At 31.9% G+C, this 24,556-nt stretch overlaps 2 protein-coding genes across 2 annotated transcripts; both read left to right on the top strand.

Annotated features, from left to right (window-relative positions):
* Positions 1-13,680: 13,680 nt before the first annotated feature.
* Positions 13,681-19,302, top strand: LOC142631618 (quinolinate synthase, chloroplastic). Its single transcript, XM_075805826.1, has 7 exons — positions 13,681-14,521; positions 15,806-16,090; positions 16,589-16,807; positions 16,896-17,075; positions 17,616-18,113; positions 18,742-18,903; positions 18,995-19,302. The coding sequence occupies exons 1-7, from the start codon at positions 13,787-13,789 to the stop codon at positions 19,073-19,075; spliced, it is 2,160 nt and encodes a 719-aa protein (XP_075661941.1). The 5' UTR covers positions 13,681-13,786; the 3' UTR covers positions 19,076-19,302.
* A 1,916-nt stretch (positions 19,303-21,218) lies between these two features.
* Positions 21,219-24,204, top strand: LOC142631897 (manganese-dependent ADP-ribose/CDP-alcohol diphosphatase). The gene is given in 4 exon segments (XM_075806245.1): positions 21,219-21,243; positions 21,246-21,285; positions 21,287-21,413; positions 22,680-24,204. Coding segments are annotated over 4 exon segments (1,188 nt in total). The 3' UTR covers positions 23,676-24,204.
* Positions 24,205-24,556: the final 352 nt, after the last annotated feature.

Raw genomic sequence — 24,556 nt, 5'->3', positions numbered from 1 at the left:
TCACACTCAATTATGAAGGGCTTTGTAAATTAGGAAGAGCTAAGATAGGAGGATGAGCTACTGTTGTCTTAAGTTGATTGAAAGCAATGAGAGCCTTATCAAACTAGTGAAACCCATTCTTCTTAAGGAGATCAGTCAAAGGTTGAGCTATGGCACCAGACCCTTGAATGAATTTCCTGCAATAATCAGTGAGGCCTAGAAAACCCCTCAAAGCCTTAACAGTAGTTGGGATAGGCCATTGTTGCATTACAATAGTCTTTTTGGGGTCAGCTTTAACCCCATCTCCATAAATAATATGACCAAGGTATTCCACCTAAGCACATCCAAACACACACTTGGATATTTTGGCATACAGCTAATGGGAAAGCAGAATTTCCAAAAAAGTCTTCAAGTGTGACAAATGGCTAGTTAAGCAAGAACTAAAGACCAAAATATCATCAAAGAAGACTAAAACAAACTTTCTAAGATAAGGTTTGAAAATAGCATTCATAAGAGCTTGAAATGTAGATGGTGCATTAGTCAACCTAAAGGGCATCACAAGAAACTCATAATGACCTTCAAGAGTATGAAATGATGTCTTAGGAATATCCTCAGGTTTCATACGAATGTGGTGATACCCTGACCTTAAATCTAGTTTAGAAAAGATAGTAGCACCAGCAAGGTCATCTAGTAATTCATCAACCACAGGAATTGGAAATTTGTCCTTAATAATGGCCTTATTTAAAGCCCTATAATCTATGCACATTCTCCAACTCCCATCAGCTTTTCTAACAATTAGAACAGGTGAGGAAAAATTACTCTGACTAGGCTGGATGGAACCAAGCTCAAGCAATTCTTGCACAATTTTTTCAATTTCAGTCTTTTGGAAATAGGGGTACCTGTAAGGTCTCTCACAGATTGGAGAGGTGCTTTCTTTAAGTGTGATTTGATGTTCATGTCCTCAAAACAAAGGCAGACCAGATGGAATCTCAAACACCTTAGAAGACTGGTTCAATAACTTTGACAGTGCAGTAGGTAATGGTGACTACTCTAGACCAAACTTGTTGATAGCTTCAATCTGAAGTACCAAACCTTTCTTGGCAGAGCTATTAAAGAATCTAGCAGCATCTAGGAGAGAAGACTCTAATGGGTGCAAACTTTGCAAAAACACCATTTTATCTAAGTAAGAAAACTTCATGGTTAATAACATGAAGTCCTAAATGATTTCTCCCAAGGTACATAACAACTGGGTGCCAAGAACCACTGCACAGCCCCCCAAATGCAATACATTGAAATCTACCACAAATTTATACCCTTGAATTGAAATAGTGACTCCATGACACACCCCCAAAGTTTTAATAACACTACCATCAGCTACTTTAACTTCCAAGATTTGTGAAGTATCTAAATGTAAATGTAAGTTAGGCAGCTTAGCAGCATCTAAGAAATTGTGAGTGCTCCCAAAATCAATGAGAGACACTACTTAATGATTCTTAATCCTGACCTTAACCCTCATTGTCTGAGATGAAGGGCTACCCACCAATGCATACACTGTAATTTCAACAGGTGGAACCACATCTTCTGGCACATTATCTTGATGTCTCATCACCACCCCCATCATCTTCTAATTCAACTAGCTGCACTCCAGATTTATGCTCAATTCCTACATCTCAGCCCTCAAGCAGAAACAACTTTGCTCCCACACATTTATGCCCCATCTTCCACTTCTCATCACTGTTGTAACATAAACCCAATTTCCTTCTCTCCTCCATTTGAGCACTAGTTAACCTTTGTAATGGCAACCTGACCTTAGTATCAGTCTTACCCTCCACCTTAGGCAAGCCTAAGACAGAAGGTTTACCATTATCTATCACATTCCTGAAGGATTTCTTACTACTCACTAGGTACTCTTCTTGAATTTTGGCTAAACCAAAGGCTTCATTAAGAGATTTAGGCATTAACATCCTTACTGGTAGCCTAATCTTATCTTTTAACCCACTCAAAAAACTGCTCAACTTATGAGACTCAAACAAGCCCCTAATCCTATTAGGAAAAAAATCTCAAAATTACCTTTGTAAGGAATCACAGTTGTGGTCTATTTGAGTCAAGTGAGTGCCTCCATGGGATCATCATAGGCTGTGGCAGCAAAACAAGTCCGAAGAGCTTTGACAAAGACATCCCAACTAGCAAAACCACTAGCTTGTTAGCATCTTAGAACCAAATTAGAGCTTCTCCATCAAGATGATACGAGGCCAAAATCACCTACTAATGCTTTGGAGTATTGTGATAAGAAAAGAATTGATTTGTTCTATAAACCCAACAAGTTGGATCTTCCCCTTGAAAATGAGGGAATTCCAATTTTAGATTCTTGATGTAATTCATAGCTGAAGGCTCTAGGTTGTTGGCATTGTTAGTGAGGAGAGCTCTTGATCCATGTATTAGAGATACTTGTCGTATTTCCTTTGCTTCAACCATCCTTTGCATGAATGAGTTGATAGTTTGCAATTGCTTCTGCATTTCTTGTAGAGTATGTTCATGGCAATCTGTAATCTTTAATAAAGCCGCAATTTTTTCTGAGTTTTGGGAATTTGATCAAGTTTCAGTCATGGTGGTGAATTGGAATCGTGATGCTCTGATACGAATGTTAAGGACTAGAATGGGTTAGGAAATTCTTGTAGGTTGCTTTGAGGGAATCTAATCCTCCATAGCAAAATTAGAGAGAGAGAGAGAGAGAGAGAATAACCAAATCAACAATTCAATTCTCAATATCCAATACAATCTATACTCTTCCCAATATATGCAAAACCCTAACTAACTAACTCTAACCACTAATTAGTTAGTAAGTTATGAAGGGCTAACTAAATTGCCACTTGTCACTATGAGTAATACTACTCTACTATGCTCATGTATGCTAACTACTATAGGCATCTAACACCTTCTAGCTTGTCTTGGCTGCAACTTTCAAGGAAACGTCTTCAACTCTACTTGCAGCCACTAGACTTCAATCAAGACACTTGAAAACAGCTTACTAGATACTCCTGCATCAAATAGTTTAATGGTAATTACACATAGTGTGGTGAGTCAAGTTTCTAGTTCAATCACACCTTTCCCCCTTCTTCACTGTCTACCTATCAAAAAAGACTAACACGTAATGTATAGAAATGTCATCCTTCAGCCATGAGGGAGTCCAAAATTAACAATAAAACCTATAAACTAATCCTTGTATAAGTTGGGCTGAAAACATATCATGTTGCTTCTTGGTAGAATCACATAAAAATACAATCAAAATGTCATTTAATTTATAATAAATCTAAACTTCCCACAGCCCTTTCATAGGCCTCAGGTGGTGATCTCTTGGGCTGCTGACCATCCTATTCAACTAGAGTCCTTGGTCAAGGTTTCTATGCTCAAAATTCACCCACCTATGTCACCCTATGGATAGTCTTCTTCTAAAACAGGATCCATCAATACCTTCAACTTATCCAAGCACCCTTAAGAATCCTTCAATAAATTCCTATCTGTAATGAATTCTTTATCTTCTAGTAGCTCAAGCAAAATACTTCAAATGCAATGCATAAGCCTTCAAGAAAACCATGCCCACAGTTAAGGTACTCAAATGTGTGCCAAGTATGTACTGCTTTCTAAAGAACAAGTTGCTTCCATTTAGGGTCCGTTTGGATACCGCTTATTTTGCTGAAAACTGAAAACTGAAATTACCTTAGTATCTCTTTTGTGTTAGGCTTTGTGGAGCCTAATTGTGTTTGATCCAGATTATGACTCGACTTAAAATAATATTGTTACGGTTTTAATGGGAGATTTTTTTAGACTTAGTCCATAGAGCAGAGGCTTGGGTTGATAGGCCTAAGTCATAGCGCCCATTATGAATCTTATGCGTGGGATTTAAAATTGTTGTTTTTGGAGATTAGAGTTTTATGTTGTTTTGGGAGAGAGAAAATTGTACTGCTGCACTCTGTATTTTTTCCCTAGGAATAGTGAAATTCCTGCAACTCCGTAGACATAAGCAAATTACTGAACCATGTAAATACTGTCTTGTGTGTAATTATTTTTCCTTGGCGTATATTTTTTTCTCTATTTTTGCATCTCATAGATTTGAGGATTTCGTGGTTATTCCCATCATTCTGTTTTTTCAATGCAAATTAACAAGAGGTTTGTCTAAAAACCCCTTAGCTACTCATTGGCTCTGCTACTCATGTTTCTATGGATGTAAGCACTTTATGTGTTGTAGTTTAGGTAATTAATACCAGCTGCAACATATTCCTCAAGCTTCACTACGTTCATATGATTGATAATTCATCACATCTAATGTAGAAAAAAAAAAAAAAAAGAGATCAAACAAGAATTTTTTCTTTAGAAAATCTTGACACCAAATCCTTCATAGAGTCAAACTAAATCTGAAAACAGTAAATGAAATCAAATTAGAATACACTACAAAACAAGCATTTGTGCTTTTGAAAATAACTAGTCGCAACCCCGCACAATGTGCAACAATATCTAATATTTTAAAATAAAATGTAATATATAATTTATTTTTTAAAATATTTATAAAATTATATATTATGACTAACATAGTGTTTTCTCATAAGAGAATTTCATTTTAAATGTATTAAACTATTAACTAAGAATTTTTTTTTATATATAACTATGTACGAAACCATCAAAGGGCAAGGGTCTTTTTTTATTTTGAAGTAATGAATTTTTTGTTCCCTATAAATAAAAAATTATATATATATATATATATTTTATTTTATATTAGGATTATTTTCATCTATTCATATTATGAGCCAATTTGCTAGTGATAGAATATAGTGTGGATTAAAATTTTCCAATTATGACATTTAGAAAAGAATGATAAAAATAGCTTTTTATTATAATCTATTAAGATTATTTTCTCTGCGGAAACTGCAAATTTATCCACTCAAAAAGATTATAGAATAAACAATTATTAGAAAAATCTCATAATTAAGTTTCTATGTGCATCATTATAATAATTAATATTAATAACAACAATAACAACAATAAAAATAATAATGAAAATGATTGCGAAAGCTAAAATATGTCACTCATTCAATTATTTCCATTTGATTAACCTTTGCTTTTATCTAAATAAGTTGCACTATAGAATATTTCTAATACAATTATTAAGAGTACTTTCTCTACAAAAACTACAGTTTTGTTCACAAAAAATGATATAAAAATAAATAAAACTTAGTAAAGTCTCATAATTTAACATCTAATTGAATCATTAAAAAAAATTATTAGGAATTGGAATACCAAAATACCTAAATATGCATAAAATTCTATACAAATTTGCCAAAAATAGAAACAAATGTGAAGTGACAATTAAATCAACAATAACAAAAAGAACTATTAGGGGGCAAAAAGTGGTTGAAACAAAAAAAAATCAAAAGAGACAAAATTGGAGAGAGAGAGAGAGAGAGAGAGAGAGAGTTGACCTTTTTTACATTTAACAACTTGGAAGGAATATGGGGAGAGAGAGGTGGAAATAAAGTAAAAGAAATTTATAACAAAATTAATTTAGAAGGGAAGAGTAAAAGCAGATGAAATGTTCAAAAAAGTGAAACTGTAAAATTTATGAAGATGAAAGGTTAGAAGGGTGGAAGTAGATGAAAGGCTCAAAAAAGCGAAATTGTAGAATTTACAAAATTATAAAGGAGAAAATTTATAAATTTATAAAGGAAATCAAATGAAAATTTAAGAATCCAGTGATTAGAGAAGGAAAAAAAAATTGAACTAAGAAGACAATAGTTGAAAAAGATGAAAGGTTAAACTAAGTGTTGCAAAAAATTAAAAAAGACTACTAATGACATGACACAAAAAGAGCTTTTGTAAAATTTATTTTAAAGCTTCCATTATTATATAATAGTATAGATAGATATGTATAGACATTGTTTTTTATTTTAGATTCTTCATTGATTTTATTGCTTAGTTATAACATATAAATTAAAGTAGATGCATGTGTAAAGGCAAAGTTATATATAAAGTTAAAACCGCTCAAGATAAATGTGTAAAGTCAATATATATATATATATATATATATATATATAAATTTTAATATATTTTCAAAAAAATATTATATATTTAATATTGTCAACAAAATTTAGGAATAAAAATTAAATAAGAAAAAGAATGATTAAGTAATCAATGACATGAGGGATGAGGTGGCACAATATGAGCATAAAAACAATAAATACTACGTTTTAGTTTTTTCTATTCTTAAGTAATGAATTTTTTGTTACCTATAAATAAAAAATCATATATATATATATATATATATATTATTTTATATTAAGATTATTTTTTAACTATTCTTATTATGAGCCAATTTGCTAGTGATAGAATATAGTGTGGATTAAAATTTTCCAATTATGACATTTAGAAAAGAATGATAAAAATAGCTTTTTATTATAATCTATTAAGATTATTTTCTCTGCGGAAACTGCAAATTTATCCACTCAAAAAGATTATAGAATAAACAATTATTAGAAAAATCTCATAATTAAGTTTCTATGTGCATCATTATAATAATTAATATTAATAACAACAATAACAACAATAAAAATAATAATGAAAATGATTGCAAAAGCTAAAATATGTCACTCATTCAATTATTTCCATTTGATTAACCTTTGCTTTTATCTAAATAAGTTGCACTATAGAATATTTCTAATACAATTATTAAGAGTACTTTCTCTACAAAAACTACAGTTTTGTTCACAAAAAATGATATAAAAATAAATAAAACTTAGTAAAGTCTCATAATTTAACATCTAATTGAATCATTAAAAAAAATTATTAGGAATTGGAATACCAAAATACCTAAATATGCATAAAATTCTATACAAATTTGCCAAAAATAGAAACAAATGTGAAGTGACAATTAAATCAACAATAACAAAAAGAACTATTAGGGGGCAAAAAGTGGTTGAAACAAAAAAAAAATCAAAAGAGACAAAATTGGAGAGAGAGAGAGAGAGAGAGAGAGAGAGAGAGAGTTGACCTTTTTTGCATTTAACAACTTGGAAGGAATAGGGGGGAGAGAGAGGTGGAAATAAAGTAAAAGAAATTTATAACAAAATTAATTTAGAAGGGAAGAGTAAAAGCAGATGAAATGTTCAAAAAAGTGAAACTGTAAAATTTATGAAGATGAAAGGTTAGAAGGGTGGAAGTAGATGAAAGGCTCAAAAAAGCGAAATTGTAGAATTTACAAAATTATAAAGGAGAAAATTTATAAATTTATAAAGGAAATCAAATGAAAATTTAAGAATCCAGTGATTAGAGAAGATAAAAAAAAATTGAACTAAGAAGACAATAGTTGAAAAAGATGAAAGGTTAAACTAAGTGTTGCAAAAAATTAAAAAAGACTACTAATGACATGACACAAAAAGAGCTTTTGTAAAATTTATTTTAAAGCTTCCATTATTATATAATAGTATAGATAGATATGTATAGACATTGTTTTTTATTTTAGATTCTTCATTGATTTTATTGCTTAGTTATAACATATAAATTAAAGTAGATGCATGTGTAAAGGCAAAGTTATATATAAAGTTAAAACCGCTCAAGATAAATGTGTAAAGTCAATATATATATATATATATATATATATATATATATATATATATATATATATAAATTTTAATATATTTTCAAAAAAATATTATATATTTAATATTGTCAACAAAATTTAGGAATAAAAATTAAATAAGAAAAAGAATGATTAAGTAATCAATGACATGAGGGATGAGGTGGCACAATATGAGCATAAAAACAATAAATACTACGTTTTAGTTTTTTCTATTCTTAAGTAATGAATTTTTTGTTCCCTATAAATAAAAAATCATATATATATATATATATATATATATATATATATTATTTTATATTAAGATTATTTTTTAACTATTCTTATTATGAGCCAATTTGCTAGTGATAGAATATAGTGTGGATTAAAAATTTCCAATTATGACATTTAGAAAAAAAATGAGAAAATAGCTTTTTATTATAATCTATTAAGATTATTTTCTCTACAGAAACTGTAAATTTATCCACTCAAAAAGATTGTAGAATAAACAATTATTAGCAAAATTTCATAATTAAGTTTTTATGTGCATCATTATAATAATTAATAATAATAGCAACAACAATAACAAAAATAATAATGAAAATACAATTGCGAAAGGTAAAATATGTCACTCATTCAATTATTTCCATTTGATTAACCTTTGCTTTTAACTAAATAAGTGGCACTATAGAGTATTTCTAATACAATTATTAAGAGTACTTTCTTTACAAAAACTACAATTTTGTTCACACAAAATGATTTAAAAAATAAACAAGACTTAGTAAAGTCTCTTAATTTAACATCTAATTGAATCACTCAAAAAAGGATTTTTTTTTTTTTTTTATGGGAATTGGAATACCAAAATACCTAAATATGTATAAAAGTTTATTTAAATTTTCCAAAAAGATAAACAAACGTGATGTGACAATTAAATCAACAATAAAAAAAAAGAACCATTACAGGGGGGGGGAAGTGATTGAAACAAAAAAAAAACATCAAAAGAGACAAAATTGGAGAGAGAGAGAGAGAGAGTCGACCTTTTTGGCAATGAACAACTAAGAAGGAATAGGGGAGAGAGAGGTGGAAATGAAGTAAAAGAAATTTATAAGAAAATAAGTTGGAAGCGGAAGAGTAAAATCAGATGAAAGGTAAAAAAAAGTGAAACCGTAGAATTTGTGAAGATGAAAGGTTAGAAGGGTGGAAGTAGTTGAAAGGTTCAAAAATGTGAAAATCGTAGAATTTATGAAGATATAGAGAAAATTTAAAAATTTATAAAGGAAATCAAATGAAAAATGTAAGAAGCCAGTGATTGAAGAAGATGAAAAATTGAACTAAGAAAACTATGGTTGAAAAAGATGAAAAGTTAAATAAAGTTAAAATTGCAAAAAATTAAAAAAGATTGCTAATGACATGACACAAAAAGAGCTTATGTAAAATTTATTTTAAAACCTCCGTTATTATATAATAGTATAGATAGATATGTATAGACATTGCTTCTTCTTTTCTTTTTTTTTTCATTATTTTTTTGTTTAGTTATAACATCTAAATTAAAGTAGATGAATATGTAAAGGTAAAGTTATATATAATGTTAAAACCGCTCAAGATAAATGTGTAAAATCAATATATATATATATATATAATATATTCTCAAAAACAATCTATATATCTAATATTGTCCACAAAATTTAGGAATAAAAATTAAATAGGAAAAAAGACTGATTATGTAATTAATGACATGACAGATAAGGTGATATAATATGAGCATAGTAACAATAAATATTATGCTACAGCTTTTATATACAAAATAATATATATATATAGAGAGAGAGAGAGAGAGATGACATCAAATATATTAATGACCATTCATAGAGTCAAACTAAATCTAGTTTGAATGATTACGCATATTAAGTTATTCAGAACTTTCAACTGCCACCCATTAATTTTTGGTTCATACCTAATAAAAAAGAGCTAGATGATTTGTATCTTCATAAAGTGTGGTTCTCAAATTTGTAAAATCTTTCAGGTTTGTACTATGGTCCTAGGCCTAAGATTAAAACAAACCATAGAGCCAAATGCAACTTTTCTTCCTCAATTTATTATGTTAGCACTGTTTGTCCTTTGCCTAAGATAAACAAAAATCATACAGTCGTGAACAAAAAGGCACCATCCATGATAGCAATTTGTCCATTTGCAATTATCAAGGTAAAGATAAAGTACAAACAACCAAGCATGGGCGTTGGGGTTGGGATCAGATCATCCATATAACTGGCCAAAATATATATACATATTGAGATTGCATGAGAAACAATCTTATCTTACCAGATACCATGTGCAAATCTCATGAATTCAAACCACACGAGTCAGTAGTCAAGCTATCCTCAGCCCAAAAACTGATAATAACAGTACCGAAGTTATACAAACCATGCACTCAACTATTGGAGTTTTAATTTCTTCCACCATTATAAGAAAATGGGACCAGATAACTGGTGTTTTCTCTTTAGAGCATGCGTTAGACCATTTTTAAAAACTTCTAATATCACTCTCATAAAAAAATATAAAAATTGTTAAGAAAATTGGTTGTTTTTTTCTTTCTCATTAAAAGTTCTAAAAATATTTCATAAATATATCTATACTACTATTAAAGGGGGCTTATTCTATTTGGACCGGATTTTTTTTGTTCTAAAATACCCTTACATCCTAATGTTTAAGTAGAAACAAAACTAAAGGACAATCCGGTAAAAAAATAACTCAAACTTCCACTAAAACATTGCCTAAAAAATAAAATTACTCTTCTATTGATTTTCAAATTTATATATCCACTTATAAATTAGATTCTCAAAATAAAAATTATATATATATAATAAAATAAAAATAATTTTTTTTTTTGGGTACTACCACTAAAAAAAAGCCTGACACGAGGGATATCTGAATGAAGTTCATCCCAATTCCGAATTATTTATTTTGACCGGGAACAAAGAATCCAAGTCAACTTGCCTATCTTCGATAATTATCATTCAGTCACGAATCATGAAAATAAATTCAACATAGACTATTCCTCTTCAATAAAGACACATAAAGAAGATAAATTCCACATAGACTTTTCCTCTTCAATAAAGAGACATAAAGTGCAAGACCCTACAAAACATCATAGGAAACTTCAAATTCATGTTTTTGTAATAGCTAATGTGCTTTTTAGGCTCAAATAGCTGAACCAAAGGGCACTTTGACAATCTCTGAGCGGTGAGATGAGTGCTTGAGTTTATGGATTCTGTTGCGGACACGTATTAATAAATAATCTATATATATATATATATATATATATATATATATATATATATATATATATATAAAGTTTAGAAAAAACTTAATTAGAATTCAATTTTGTGCTATGTGTCTAAATTTATGTGAGGAACACACCATAATTATCCACTTAAGTTATTTAATCTTTGTGTCAAGTGAGTTAATAAGAATCTGATATTAAGTTAAATACTAAGAATCTAATATTAATAAACTATAGAATTTAGAAAAAAAAAAACCATTCACATATAGTCAATAAAATCACCATATAACAAAAATCACCACATATTTTATCTTTTTAAAAATTAGAAAAAAAAAATGATCATAAGTAGTATTAAATTTAGGTAAGAATTTTAATATGCGACTAATTACGTTTATTTTTAAAAAAAATAATTTGATTAAGTATTTATATTTTTATGATAGAAATTGTATTTAATTTTAAATATATATATACGTATGCATGTATTACATGCTTTTTTTAAAATAATTTGAATAATTATTTATATTATAATAAAAATTGTGTTTAATTTTAAATGTATCAATGTGTTTGCATGAGTTACATACTAGTAATTATAATACAAAAATAGTATTATCAAATAATTTATTGCAAATTCAAATTCATTATGATTGTCTTACTTTACGTTACTTAATATATATATATATATAATATATATTTTTTAAAGTATAAAAATATCATATTTGATGAACTATAAAATTTGAAATTATAATTCAATTTTGTGCTATATGTCTAAATTTATGTGAGGACAATACCATGATTATCCACTTAAGTTATTTAATCTTTGTATCAAGTGAGTTAATGAGTGCAAAATACTAAGAATCTAATATTAATGAACTATAAAATTTAGAAGAAAAAAAAATCACATATACTCAATAAAAATCACCACACAACAAAGATCACCGCATGTTCTATCTTTTTAAAAATTAAAAAATATATATCATAAGTAGTATTAAATTTAGGTAAGAATTTTAATATGTAACTAATTACATTTATTTTAAAAATAATAATTTGACTAATTATTTATATTTTATGATAAAAATTGTGTATAATTTTGTGTTATATACTATTTTTAAAAAAATAATTTGACTAATTATTTATATTTTTATAATAAAAATTGTATTTAATTTTAAATGAATACATATATTTGCATGAGTTACATACTAGTAATTATAATACATAAATATATATATATATATATATATATGTGTGTGTGCGCGCGCGTGTTTCTCCAAAAAAAAATTATAATACAGAAATATTATTATAAAATAATTTATTGTCTTACTTTACTTTACCTAATATAATATATATATATATATATTTTAAAGTATAAAAATATCATTTAATGTACCTCCTTAATTTAACAAAGAAAAAGGCATCATTTAATGAAGAAATAGACAAAGGTGCACATGTGGCCAAGTAAAAATGTATGGTCTTTGTTTGTCTGCATCTTTTTTTTCACTAAAAAACTGTAATGCAAAGACCTAGACCTCGCTAGTTCGCTCTCTAGTTGATGCCATTTATTGGAAAGTTTTCTTGAAAGTGGGTTCGTTGGTATAAAGAAAAAAAGGCACGTATGGACCTTGAACACTATTTTGAATATTTTCATAGGAACTGGCTCCACAGGGACTAAGGCACACATGTGGCCAAAGTCCCACCAGAGGCTGCTACCATAAGAAAAACCTACCAACATCTTGCTGCCATGGTGGTTCTGTTTGTACTTATTTTTGCTGAATTGTTTCAGTTTGGACTTGATGTTGCCAACTTAATATGAATGTACATTCTACTTGTGAGTTTGTCAATGGTTATACTTGAGCTTAGTTTGTTTAATAATTAAACTTAAATTTCAATTTCAATTTGACTCTTTTACTAAATAAATAAACATAAACAAGTTTTATTGGAACCCAAGTTTATAATAAATGCTTTTGTTCATTTATAACCCTAATGATAAAAGTTCAATTCTCATTACTCATTACAAATAAAGAGAAAAAAAATTGCAAAATTGTACGTCTATTACTTAAAAAAAAAAGGAGAAATTATAATTTTTCATTTTCATTTTGCCTTATCATAATTTAGTCCATACACTGTCAATTGTTACATTTGATCTCCAAAGTTTTTTTTATATTAAAATGTAAATGTAGATTTCATTTAAAATTAACAAATATTGTATTTCATGGACAGATTATTTATTCCCTTACAATTTGGCTTCATCACAATTTAACCCCCAAACTTTTCACTTGCTACATTCCCATGATCGCATCTCCTAAAATTTGGATTAAATTGTAATCCTAAATTCTATATGTTAAGAGATTAAATTATTAGGAAATTCAATCGCTAGTCATTTTTATGTAATTTTTTCCCCAAGAAAAAAAAAATATATATCATTTCAAAGAAAAAATCTTTCATGCATTAAATGCATGAGACTTGCCTTTTATAGGCAGGTGGGTCCTATAAGTGTGGAGCCCACTTGCTTGTAAGAGGCTGGTCTCATGCACTCGTGTAGAGCCCACTTACCTGTAAGATACAGGTCTCATGCAGCGCATAAAATGCCAACTCAATTTCAAAGGGTCCCTATCAAAAACTAAATTAAAACGGATAAATAAATACAAAATACAAAATACAAAAGATGTAAAGATGGTACCCATTGGATTTGCAAAGTGTGGTGCTCTTTTTGTGGAAAAAAAAAACACAAAGAACCTCACATTTTCTCTTGACCGTGAATAATGTAATGGGTAGTTTCCTTTCTCTTTCTCAGCCCGCCTTTTCTCTTGTCTCTTCATTCATTTATATACCTACGGCTCTGCTTTCATTTCTCAAGCCCATTCCTTCCCGAAACTCCAAACTTTTCTCTATCTCTATCTGACATTAACACAAACACATAGCGAGCAACAATGGAGTCCTCTGCAACCATGTCCTTAAAATCTCCTCCTCTTCCATCTTCTTCTTCTTCGTTCTTCTCCACCTCTTTTACCCAAAACCCAAAACCCAAATCCCTCTCTTTCTCTCAAAAGCCCCGTGCTTTCAAGTGTATTCAATCTCCGCCAATAGGTCCTGTAAAAAAGCCATTCACGTGTTCGGCGGTGACGTTCCCTCCGTCGCAGTCACTGACGGAAACCCACGTGTCCTCCAAGCTCCACCGCCTCATCTCCGAGTTCCAGTCTCTCCCAGAACCAATCGACCGTGTCAAGCGCTTGCTTCACTACGCGACTCTGTTGCCGGAGCTGGACCCATCTGCCAAGGTGGACTCGAACCGAGTCATGGGCTGCACAGCCCAGGTTTGGCTCCAGGCCGAACTGGGCAGCGACGGAAAGATGAGGTTTTTTGCTGACAGCGATTCCGAAATCAGCCGAGGCTTCTGCTCTTGCCTCGTTTGGGTTCTTGACGGTGCGGCGCCGGAGGAGGTGATGAAGATCACCACAGAGGAACTGGTGGAAATGAATGTGGGAGTCGCTGGGAAAGAGAGGTCGAGGGTGAACACTTGGCACAATGTGTTGATCACTATGCAGAAGAAGACCAAGGCGTTGGTGGCGGAGCGTGAAGGGAAGACGCCGCTTTTCGAGCCGTTTCCGTCTCTTGTGGTGACTGCTGACGGAGTAGAAGCTAAGGGGAGTTATGCTGAGGCTCAGGTAAGTTATAATTCGTGTCCGGTTTTATTCGTTTTTGGGTTTTGGTTTTTTTTTTTTTTTTCTTTGATGATATTAGTCTGAATTGTGTGTTTATAGCTTTGAAATGAAATGAGTTGTGATGGAAATTAAGTGGGCAATTTGGTTTTTGATAGTAACAATTTGGGAGGCGGGATTTGGACCCTTAGACGTCTTTGTTTGAAATACCTTGAGCTGCAAGTTGAGCTATAAGGCACTTGGCATTTTAGAACTTGTTATGCATACAACAATAATAACAACCTTGTCTTAGTTCCAAGATGCTCAGCTGACTAATCAGGGTCGCTCTCATAATGATTTTAGGAATCCCAAAACCCATATAACATTTTTTTTTAGTGCTGGATTGTAAGTTAATTTCTATAAGTAAATAATGTGATCGAGACTCCTTCCTTTGTTTTCTTTTCAATTAATTTGCGAGAAAGCGATCAAATTGCTCTTGGTTTTCAAATTAGAACATGGTATTCATACAACAACAATAACAACCAAACTTAGTTCTTAGATGCTCAGTTGATTAATCAGGGTCACTCTCATAATGATTTTAGGAATCTTAAAACCCATATAACATTTTTTTTATATGCTGGATTGTAATTTGTAAGTTAATTTATATTATATTATTCATAAGAAAACAGTGTGATCAAGACTTTTACCTTTGTCTTCTTTTTATTAGTTCACGAGAAAGCGATCAAATTGCTCTTGGTTTTTCAAATTAGAACTTGGTATTCACAAGGGTTGGTCTCTTAATGATTATAGAAATATAAAACAAATATAACATTTTTTTTTTTTTTAAATTCTGGATTGTACATCACCAATTTTATATTATTCATAAGAAAAACAGTGTGATTGAGACTTTATCCTTTTACTTTATTTCAATTAGTTCATGAGAAAGTGATCAAATTGCCGGCATTCCAATACCTCTAATAGTTATGATTTGTGTTTGGTTTTATTCGTTTTCAGGTTTCTCTTATATTACATTATTAGTAAGACAACAATGCAATAGGGATTCTTTTTTCTTTGTCTTCATTTCAATTAGGTCATGAGAAAGTGATCAAATTGCTGGCATTCTAAACTCTAGTACCTTTAGCGTATAAATAAATATCTTCATTTGAGATTTTCTAATGCTGTTCTTTCCTTAAGAGGAAAGATTAGAATCCTAATCTCTAATAGATATTTGTTTAATTGCTTTGTGTTCTATATTGTAATCAATGTTCTGGGAGGATTAAATTTCTAACTTCCATTGTAGCTTAATTGCAGGCGAGATATTTGTTCCCTGATGAGTCAAAGGTTGAAGAACTTGTCAGTGTGCTAAACGAGAAGAAGATTGGTGTTGTTGCCCATTTTTATATGGATCCTCAGGTCCAAGGCATCTTGACTGCTGCTCAGAAACAGTGGCCACACATTCACATTTCTGATTCACTGGTAATGGCTGATTCGGCTGTGAAGATGGCAAAAGCTGGATGCAAATACATTACAGTTTTGGGTGTAGATTTTATGTCAGAAAATGTGCGTGCAATCCTTGATCAGGCTGGCTTTGGAGATGTATGTTCTTTCCCTCATTTATTCTTATTTTGCAGTTTGTGTTTTATAGACTGAATGTAGGTGTAACCACCTTCAAGTGAAAGGCCTCTGGTTCCATTGATTGATCAGCCTGATACTCTTATACTAGAATCTGGGATCAGACTCTTTAGGGGTTTTAGGGTGTGCTTGCATACAGGCAAGCCTAGGATTTGAAGGAAAAAAATGAAGTTATTGGCTGTGCTGCTATATTAATGTTTGACTTAATTGTGCATAATTTATTAGCAATTTTGCCAATTTTCTGTGTATAATTTCTTGTTCTAGACCTCATGCGCTATAAATCAGTGGCTTTAATATATCTGTTTGATGGTGAATGTTCTACTGCTAGAATGCAGGTTCTTCATTTTAGGCTGCTACCTCTCAACTTTGGTGCTTTAATTAAATGTAGCGTGTCCTGGTGTTTGTTCCACAAAGTAGTGAAAAATTCATGATTGTTACTGCTTTTGTGGAATTTATGTGCAGGTTGGTGTGTACAGGATGTCGAGTGAACGTATTGGCTGTTCCTTGGCGGATGCTGCAGCTACCCCTTCTTATATGAATTATCTTGAGGCAGCTTCTAAGTCTCCTCCTTCGTTGCATGTCATTTACATCAATACTTCACTAGAGACAAAAGCATATACTCATGAGCTTGTGCCAACGATCACATGTACTTCTTCAAATGTTGTGCAAACCATTCTGCAGGTGAGTTTCTTTTCATCCACTACCTGAATTTCTAATGCTTATATTAATGCGTCAAGTGAATAAACCTGCAAGTCACATTTTTCTGCAGGCTTTTTCTCAAGTGCCAAATTTAAACATATGGTATGGGCCCGATTCCTATATGGGTGCAAATATTAAAGAGTTGTTCCGGCAGATGACTAAGATGACTGATGAAGAAATAGCCGGGATACATCCAGCTCACAATAGAGACTCTATTAGGTCATTGCTACCTCACCTGCACTTTTATCAGGTAGGTTTTTTTTTTTTTAGTTTTTTTTTGGTGTTTGGGGGGGGGGGGGGGGGGGGGGAAGGGTGGGCGATGGGAGTTGGAATTGAGTTTACTGCATTTAAGGGCCTGGATTTTGCCTTTCTTCTCAACTGCAGGAATTACCTCCTCCCCATTTTTGCACTCTTCAAACTTGAGTATGGATTGTTTAATGATGGATCATGCATGTGGAGGAGTTTATTAAAATAACGGGTTAGGCAGAGATTTATTGGTGGAAAGGATAGAAGAGTGTATACAGGAGTGCTTTGTCCCATGGCTACTTATGGAGTAGTTGTTTGTTTTGATAAGTTTCCTGGAGTTCATGTGTTTGATCCTTCACCCTGCCTTTTAATGGACGCTTATGTAGTTAAGCATTTTTCACCTGGTTCACCTAATTATACTTGAAAACATAGCTAGTGAACACCATTTTATCCCTTATTCCTTATTTTATCCTGTATTTGCAGATATAGGCCATAGGATTGCTTTTTTGTTTTATTTGCTGATTATATAATGTCCTTGCATCAGGATGGAACATGCATTGTACATCACCTTTTTGGACATGAGGTTGTAGAGAAGATAAATGAAATGTATTGTGATGCATTCCTTACTGCTCATCTTGAGGTCCCTGGAGAAATGTTTTCATCGGCAATGGAAGCAAAGAGAAGAGGAATGGGAGTCGTTGGTTCCACCCAAAACATATTAGATTTTATAAATCAGAGGGTTCAAGAGGCGTTAGATAGAAATGTCAATGACCATCTCCAATTTGTGTTGGGAACAGAATCGGGAATGGTGACTGCAATTGTTTCAGCAGTTCGCAGGTTGTTAGCTTCTGGAAAGTCATCTTCTGGAGGAGCAAAAATTAAAGTTGAAATAGTGTTCCCAGTTTCATCAGACTCGATGACAATAACATCACCAAATTCATCTGTTACAATGGGTGACATTATCCTACCTGTTATACCTGGAGTAGCTAGTGGAGAGGGATGTTCTATCCATGGAGGCTGTGCATCCTGTCCATATATGAAGGTGAGCTTGTTCTTTACTCTTTGTAGTGTTTACCTACATAGATTTCACTGTTTCTATTATTGGAGTAGACTATCTGCTGCATGTCTCAATGTGCATGCAAGCATGTGTGTTGATTGCAGTCGTGTATTTAGACACATACATGCCTCAATCTATGCTCCAGCCCAATCATGCACATAGTTCCACCAATTTACATTATCTCAAAAAGACTCCAAGAACGATTGGTTTGTGCCTAAAAACACACACACACACACACACACAAAAAACCATTTCGAAGAGCTTGAGAGATTCCTTGAAAGCTTCCAGAAATTGGATTCAGAAATGAGCTAGTACCAAATTTGTTTTGACCTTTTTGTTTGAGGGGGAAAAAAATATATATATATATATATATATATTTATATATTTACCTTGTGGGTAATAAGGTTAAGATGTTGTCTGAATCCCCCTATGCAGATTATATGATTTTTGGAAGTCTACCATTTAGTTCTTTTCAATGCCATAAAAGACAGGAAAATAGTTTCAACCTCAAAATCTATTATGTCTAGGCTGAGCTCTATTTTTTTTTTCTCCTGTTTTCAAATTGATGCTTGATGTTGGGCTTCTCATCTTTGTATTTACTCTCATTTTCCAGATGAATACCCTTAGTTCACTCCTCAAAGTTTGCCACCAAATGCCTGATGAGAAAAATATTATTGCGGCATATGAGGCCGAGAGATTTAAATTGCAAACCCCTAATGGAAAATCAGTTGCAGATGTTGGGTGTGAGCCAATTTTGCACATGAGACACTTTCAGGTACATATTGGTGAATTCTTTGATGTGTATCATTAATGTTCCACAGCATTTTGGATTGTTAGATTCATTTTCTTTGCTATCTCTCTTGTAGTCTACAAAACAATTGCCAGAGAAGCTTGTCCATCAGATTTACCATCCAAAAAGCAGTGGGGAGTCGATGTCATCAAATTGAGGCTCAATAATAAATGCTGCTGCTTTTTACAGATGAGCCGTGAATGCCAATCAGTTTTGAATAGCAAAATTCTCACTGCCATAATTTTTATGTAATTTTTGCTATTAGAAAGCTCTCAATTTTTATTGTTCACAGCATAGATTAGTGTATTAGATTTATAGAAAGAATGAAATTACAATTTTAATAATTTTTTTATTCAAACTGTATAGCTGTTGGTATGCCTGACATCATTTATCTGCTTATTTTCTGGGCAATGCCAAACAATTTCAAGCCTTCCATGTTCTGAAAAAACTCTGAGATTCAGCATCTCAATTGTGATTTTCCCATTTACCTCAAAAACCAATAAACGTAAACGTGCGTGACAGCTTTAACACTTGTGTCATTAGCTTTTCACTTTCTACGAGGGAAACATGTGTCCCTTTGTTCCATCCCAAAGGAGTGGACTAGAAGAAGAAAGCTCGTTGGACACTGATACAGTGAAATTGATTGCGTTGAGTTGATTGATTCAGGTGATCTCCTGTCTCAATTACGTGTGGTCTCACGTCTCATGAGACCGACAGAAGAGATGCTTTAACAAGACACGTTATATAAGAGATTGTTAAGAGTTAAAAAAACCACTTTTAAGCGTCTTAAAATATGGTGTATTTTGTTGAAATTAAAAAATTATTATTAAAAATATTATAAATAAAAATAAAAATAAATTGAAATAATATAATAAAGATCATAAATAATGTTAAAATGTGTTGAGACTCATAAATAATAGTAAAAATAAATTAAATAGTAAAATAATTTTAATTTTTAATTCTAACTTAATTTTTAATATTTTTTAATATAAAATAAAAATTTTATTATAATTTAATCTAAATAAATGTAGAAATTTTATTATAACTTAATTTAACAATATATTTGTGAATTTTTTTTTTTAGAAAACTTTAATTTCGGTCATCAGTCAAAATCAAACACCCCAATGCAATTTGCACTTTGCCTACCAACATGATTGATGGAACAGCTCTGCCCTTTCTGCTCCTTCATGCTGATTGATTGGTTTTGGCTATCAAACAAAACATAACAAAACAAGTAGCCAACAACCAACAAAGCACCCAAATTGCGCCACGTCTCATGCTACCATCTCTTGTCGGTGAGATTAAATATATATATATATATATATATATAATTATATAATTATTTAAATAATAAATACAAATTTTAATTGGAGTAGAGAGTTTTTTTTTTTTTTTGAAAAGAAGAGTAGAGTTTAGAAAAAAAAAATACTTAGTATAATTAAATTATATTTAGAGAGATCAAATCTAATTTAGCATTGGGATGCTTTATATATATATAAAAAATACTTATTTAAAATATGTTTAGATAGTTCAAATCAGGGTATGCTTTAATAAAAAATATTTTAACATTGAGCAGCCTTATCCAGAAAAATGACATTGAAATTTAAGTTTTCTATAATTATAAAAATAATTAAATAAGTACTCTACAAATACTAAATAATGTCACTCACAATAAATCCTTTTTAAAAGTTTATCCTAATATTAAAAAAAAAAAATCAAATCAAATGCTTAACAAAATTAGTAGCTAACAACTAGATTCAACTATATTGATTCTATTTTTTAGAGTCATAATTTCAACTTATGGCATTTGTTTCAATTAGATCATTTCAAAGATTGTCTTTTATTAACAGATCAAAACACCGAGGAATTATATAATTCTCTAGTGGATCACGTCATTTGTCCACCATTCTACTAAAAAACTTCCAATTGTTTAAAATTGCTGAATCAATAATCAGTTCTTGTATTTTAAATAGGTGAGAGTATTTTAGTGAAATAGTGAATCATGTCACTTGTCCACCGTAATAACCTTATAATTTCTCCAAGACACCAATTAACAAGATTTTTTTTTTTTTTTTTTTTTGAGAAAATTAATAAGAAATTTAACCAATTGGACTGACGAAACGAAACAACCAAATTCTAAACTAAAAATAAAAAAGAAAATGAAAAAGTTGAGAATGGCAATCCAGTGATTCCGAGTAGTGACAAAGAGCATTTGAGACATTATACGAAACCGCAACCAACTACCCCGTACGCAAACGCACGCGGCTACCTTAAAAATCAAATCAATGAATCAAAAATCGATGCCGACCGAATCGTGTTCCTGTTGGAACTTAATAATTACCTCTCCCACCAGAACGCCGTCATCATCGGCGTCGTCTTCGTCGACGACTCTCAATTCTGACACGTACAATAAATCCTTAAAACCAACTCTCAACTCTCGTTTCTCTCATATATGTACAACAACAAACGCTACCTTTTTAGATCGTAAACAAACTGTACGTCTCTCTCTCTCTCTCTCTCTCTCTGTCTCTCTCTTTTTCTCTGTGCCTTGCTTTTCTTACTACTTTAGATCTTTCTGGTCAGATTGTTCTTTTGCTACGTTTTTTTCTCTTCTGGGTTTTGGTTTTCCAATCAATAAGCACCATGAAAATTTAGTTTTCCAAGTTTTTTTTTTTTTTTTTCGCTAAAAGTTTTAGCTTTGTTACTTAGAATTCAATATGCGAATGCCCATCTGCATTTTTGCATATAATGATAGTTTAATCTCTCTCTGTTTAGTGATTCTTTGGTTGGATTATGTGGTTGGGAATGTATGTCTGCTATGTTGGATTAGATCCTATGTTTGTTAACACAGACACACAAGAATGTATTAATTCCGAGGAGTTTGTGTGATCTGGGTTGCAGAGAAAATTAAATTCTGACTCTGATTTTGTGTGGAAATATATAGGAGATTTGTGAGACCAATGTTTTCATGACAATTTAGTAAAATTTAATTTGCATGATTTAGCTTGATTTACATTGTTGGCTTGATTTTTATAAACTTTTAGCAACTTGTTGTACAAAAACTTTCCTAAAATAGACTATAAGGACATCTGTTAATTAGATCCTCTCTTTTATTAGTCCTTTTTTTTCTTTTCTTTTTCATATGTCTATTAGTTTTGTTATAGATTTGAATTGGGTTTCTATGTGTTCTAATTATCAAGTTGTCCAATTTCCCATTTATCTCTACTGCAATGTGTAAACCGTTAGTGTTAGAATCTCATTTGGAGTAGAGAATGAGGTAGTTTAGGTGAATTGCCTAGCTTTATACTTGGTGAAGTTCTTTCTCTTTATCCGGATTTTTGTCCTTAGTAACCTAGTAGATGATACAAAGAAAGGTTAACTTCTTCAGTGATTTATAAGCAATGACATAAGCTTCTAAATAGCTCCATTCTAACAAAGCACTAGCTAAACTTGGATAAATTGGAGATTCTATCAAGTATCAACCCCACCTCCCCCTCTCAAATTACAGACAAGTGTTCTATTTGAAGCAGCCAAGAATGCTCAAGCGCTAACTCCATTATAAAAACCCCTTCAACTAGGAACTCATTTTTGCATCAGAGCTATTAGTATAGCAGTAAATTCTTTGTTGTGTCTATTTGGTGGGATTGGTAAGGAGGAAGTGTACAATAGGAACCCCAAGCCCCCCTGAAGGTTCTTTTTGATCCTTTACTAATACACAAAATGAATTTGGCTAACAGAAATTCATTCACTTTGTTTGATAGGTGCTAAGTGCTAGCTGCACTATGGGTTCTACAAATGAATCAGCAAGTGCACAAGAGAAGCAACCACTTTTTTCTTTTGGGATTATCTCTGACGTTCAGTATGCTGATATTCCTGATGGTCGCTCATTTATTGGGGTTCCTCGTTATTATCGACATAGCATTCTTGTGTTACAAAGGGCAGTCCAAAATTGGAACCATCACAAGAAGCTGAAATTTGTGATCAATTTGGGGGACATTGTTGATGGGTTTTGTCCCAAAGACCAATCCCTAAATGCTGTGAAGAAAGTTGTTAATGAATTTGATAAATTCAATGGCCCTGTCTATCACTTGATTGGCAATCACTGCCTCTATAATCTTCCTCGCAAACAGTTACTTCCATTATTGAAGATTCCAGGTGTTGATGATCATGCCTATTTTGATTTTTCACCAACTCCAGAGTACAGATTTGTTGTCCTGGATGGCTATGATGTCAGTGCCATTGGCTGGCCTCAAGATCATCCAAAAACATTGGAAGCATTAAATTTTCTTCATGAAAAGAATCCAAATTCGGAGAAGAACAGCCCATCAGGACTAGTGGGCCTCGAGAGGAGGTTTCTTATGTTCAATGGAGCAGTTGGGAAAGAACAATTAGAATGGTTAGATGGTGTACTTCAGGAAGCATCAAACTTAAAACAGAAAGTAGTGATCTGTTGCCATATACCTCTAGATCCCGGTACATCATCCCCAGAAGCACTTCTTTGGAATTATGATCAAGTAATGGATGTGATACACAGATACAATTGTGTAAAGCTTTGCCTAGCTGGACATGATCACAAAGGTGGGTACTCAATTGACTCCCATGGAATACACCACAGAGCCCTTGAAGCTGCCCTAGAATGCCCTTCAGGCAGGGATGCATTTGGCCATGTGGATGTCTATGATGACAGGTTATCACTTATTGGTACGGATAGAATGCACAGCACTGACATGTGTTTCAAGCTGCAAGAAAATTGCTGAAAATAATGGTTTTAAGGAACCAGGAACCCTGTTACTCAATTTGTTAAAAATGATGGTAGAATGTACATACATATTACATTATCTCCAGAACAATATATGATGAAGCATTAAAAGGGTTCCAAAATTTAACTGAGTTTCCTTGCAATATTTGGGAGAGTCAGCAAGTTCCTTGTGCTCTAGTTCTTTCTTCTGGTGAAGAGGTCAGGATGCAACATGCAAAAATATCTACATCTCCCTACCATGCTACCCTGCATTTGCTTTCTGCTAGATCTTCTTCAATTCTAAGATCCTTTGTATTCGTATGCAATACTGTGTTATTGTCACTTACAAGCACCTGTGAAACACAAGCCATGCATGTTTGATGTTCCATTTGAGAAATGCTAAAATAAAATTCTTTTGTGGGTGTCATGCGACTTATGACGCAGGCAAGGTCAAGTACTCAAAAGTGTTTGATGTTTGTTTTAGAGCAAGTAATTTCAGAGCTTTTTTTGGTTGAATAATTATTATTTTTAGATAGGATAGAATAAAATGGCGAAAAAGACTACATGTACCCGACTCAATTATATTCAACCCCAAAAAATTTGGTGGTTGTTAGATTTGATAGGATTTGAACTTATGATATCATTTCATGATGATTGTGTTTTTTTAATTTTTTATCTCAAGGTAGACATTATTGATTTTGGTGTAGACAAGTTGTGATCCCAAATCTCTTATTTAGGGGAGTACAAGAGACTTTTACCAATAATTATAGTACAGTATGCCACTTTAGAGCTTTTTAGCCGAAGGTCTCTATGATTTGCCATCAGTGACAGAGATGATTTAATCAATTGCATAATTGACTTCCTCTTTCGTGCTATTACAATTTACAAGCAATAGTATGG

The sequence above is a fragment of the Castanea sativa genome, chromosome 4 (assembly GCF_040712315.1).
Source record: "Castanea sativa cultivar Marrone di Chiusa Pesio chromosome 4, ASM4071231v1".
NCBI classification, from domain to species: domain Eukaryota; kingdom Viridiplantae; phylum Streptophyta; class Magnoliopsida; order Fagales; family Fagaceae; genus Castanea; species Castanea sativa.
Note: the sequence above shows the minus strand (reverse complement) of the source record. Positions and strands in the feature narration are given on the sequence as shown.

What these genes read in the sequence shown, in the direction of transcription:
- LOC142631618 (XM_075805826.1), top strand. Translation starts at nt 13,787, where the DNA reads ATGGAGTCCTCTGCAACCATGTCCTTAAAATCTCCTCCTCTTCCATCT. An exon ending in ATCAGGCTGGCTTTGGAGAT is followed by an intron (nt 16,091 to 16,588) that starts GTATGTTCTTTC and finishes ATTTATGTGCAG; the next exon opens with GTTGGTGTGTACAGGATGTC. An exon ending in CATCCTGTCCATATATGAAG is followed by an intron (nt 18,114 to 18,741) that starts GTGAGCTTGTTC and finishes CTCATTTTCCAG; the next exon opens with ATGAATACCCTTAGTTCACT.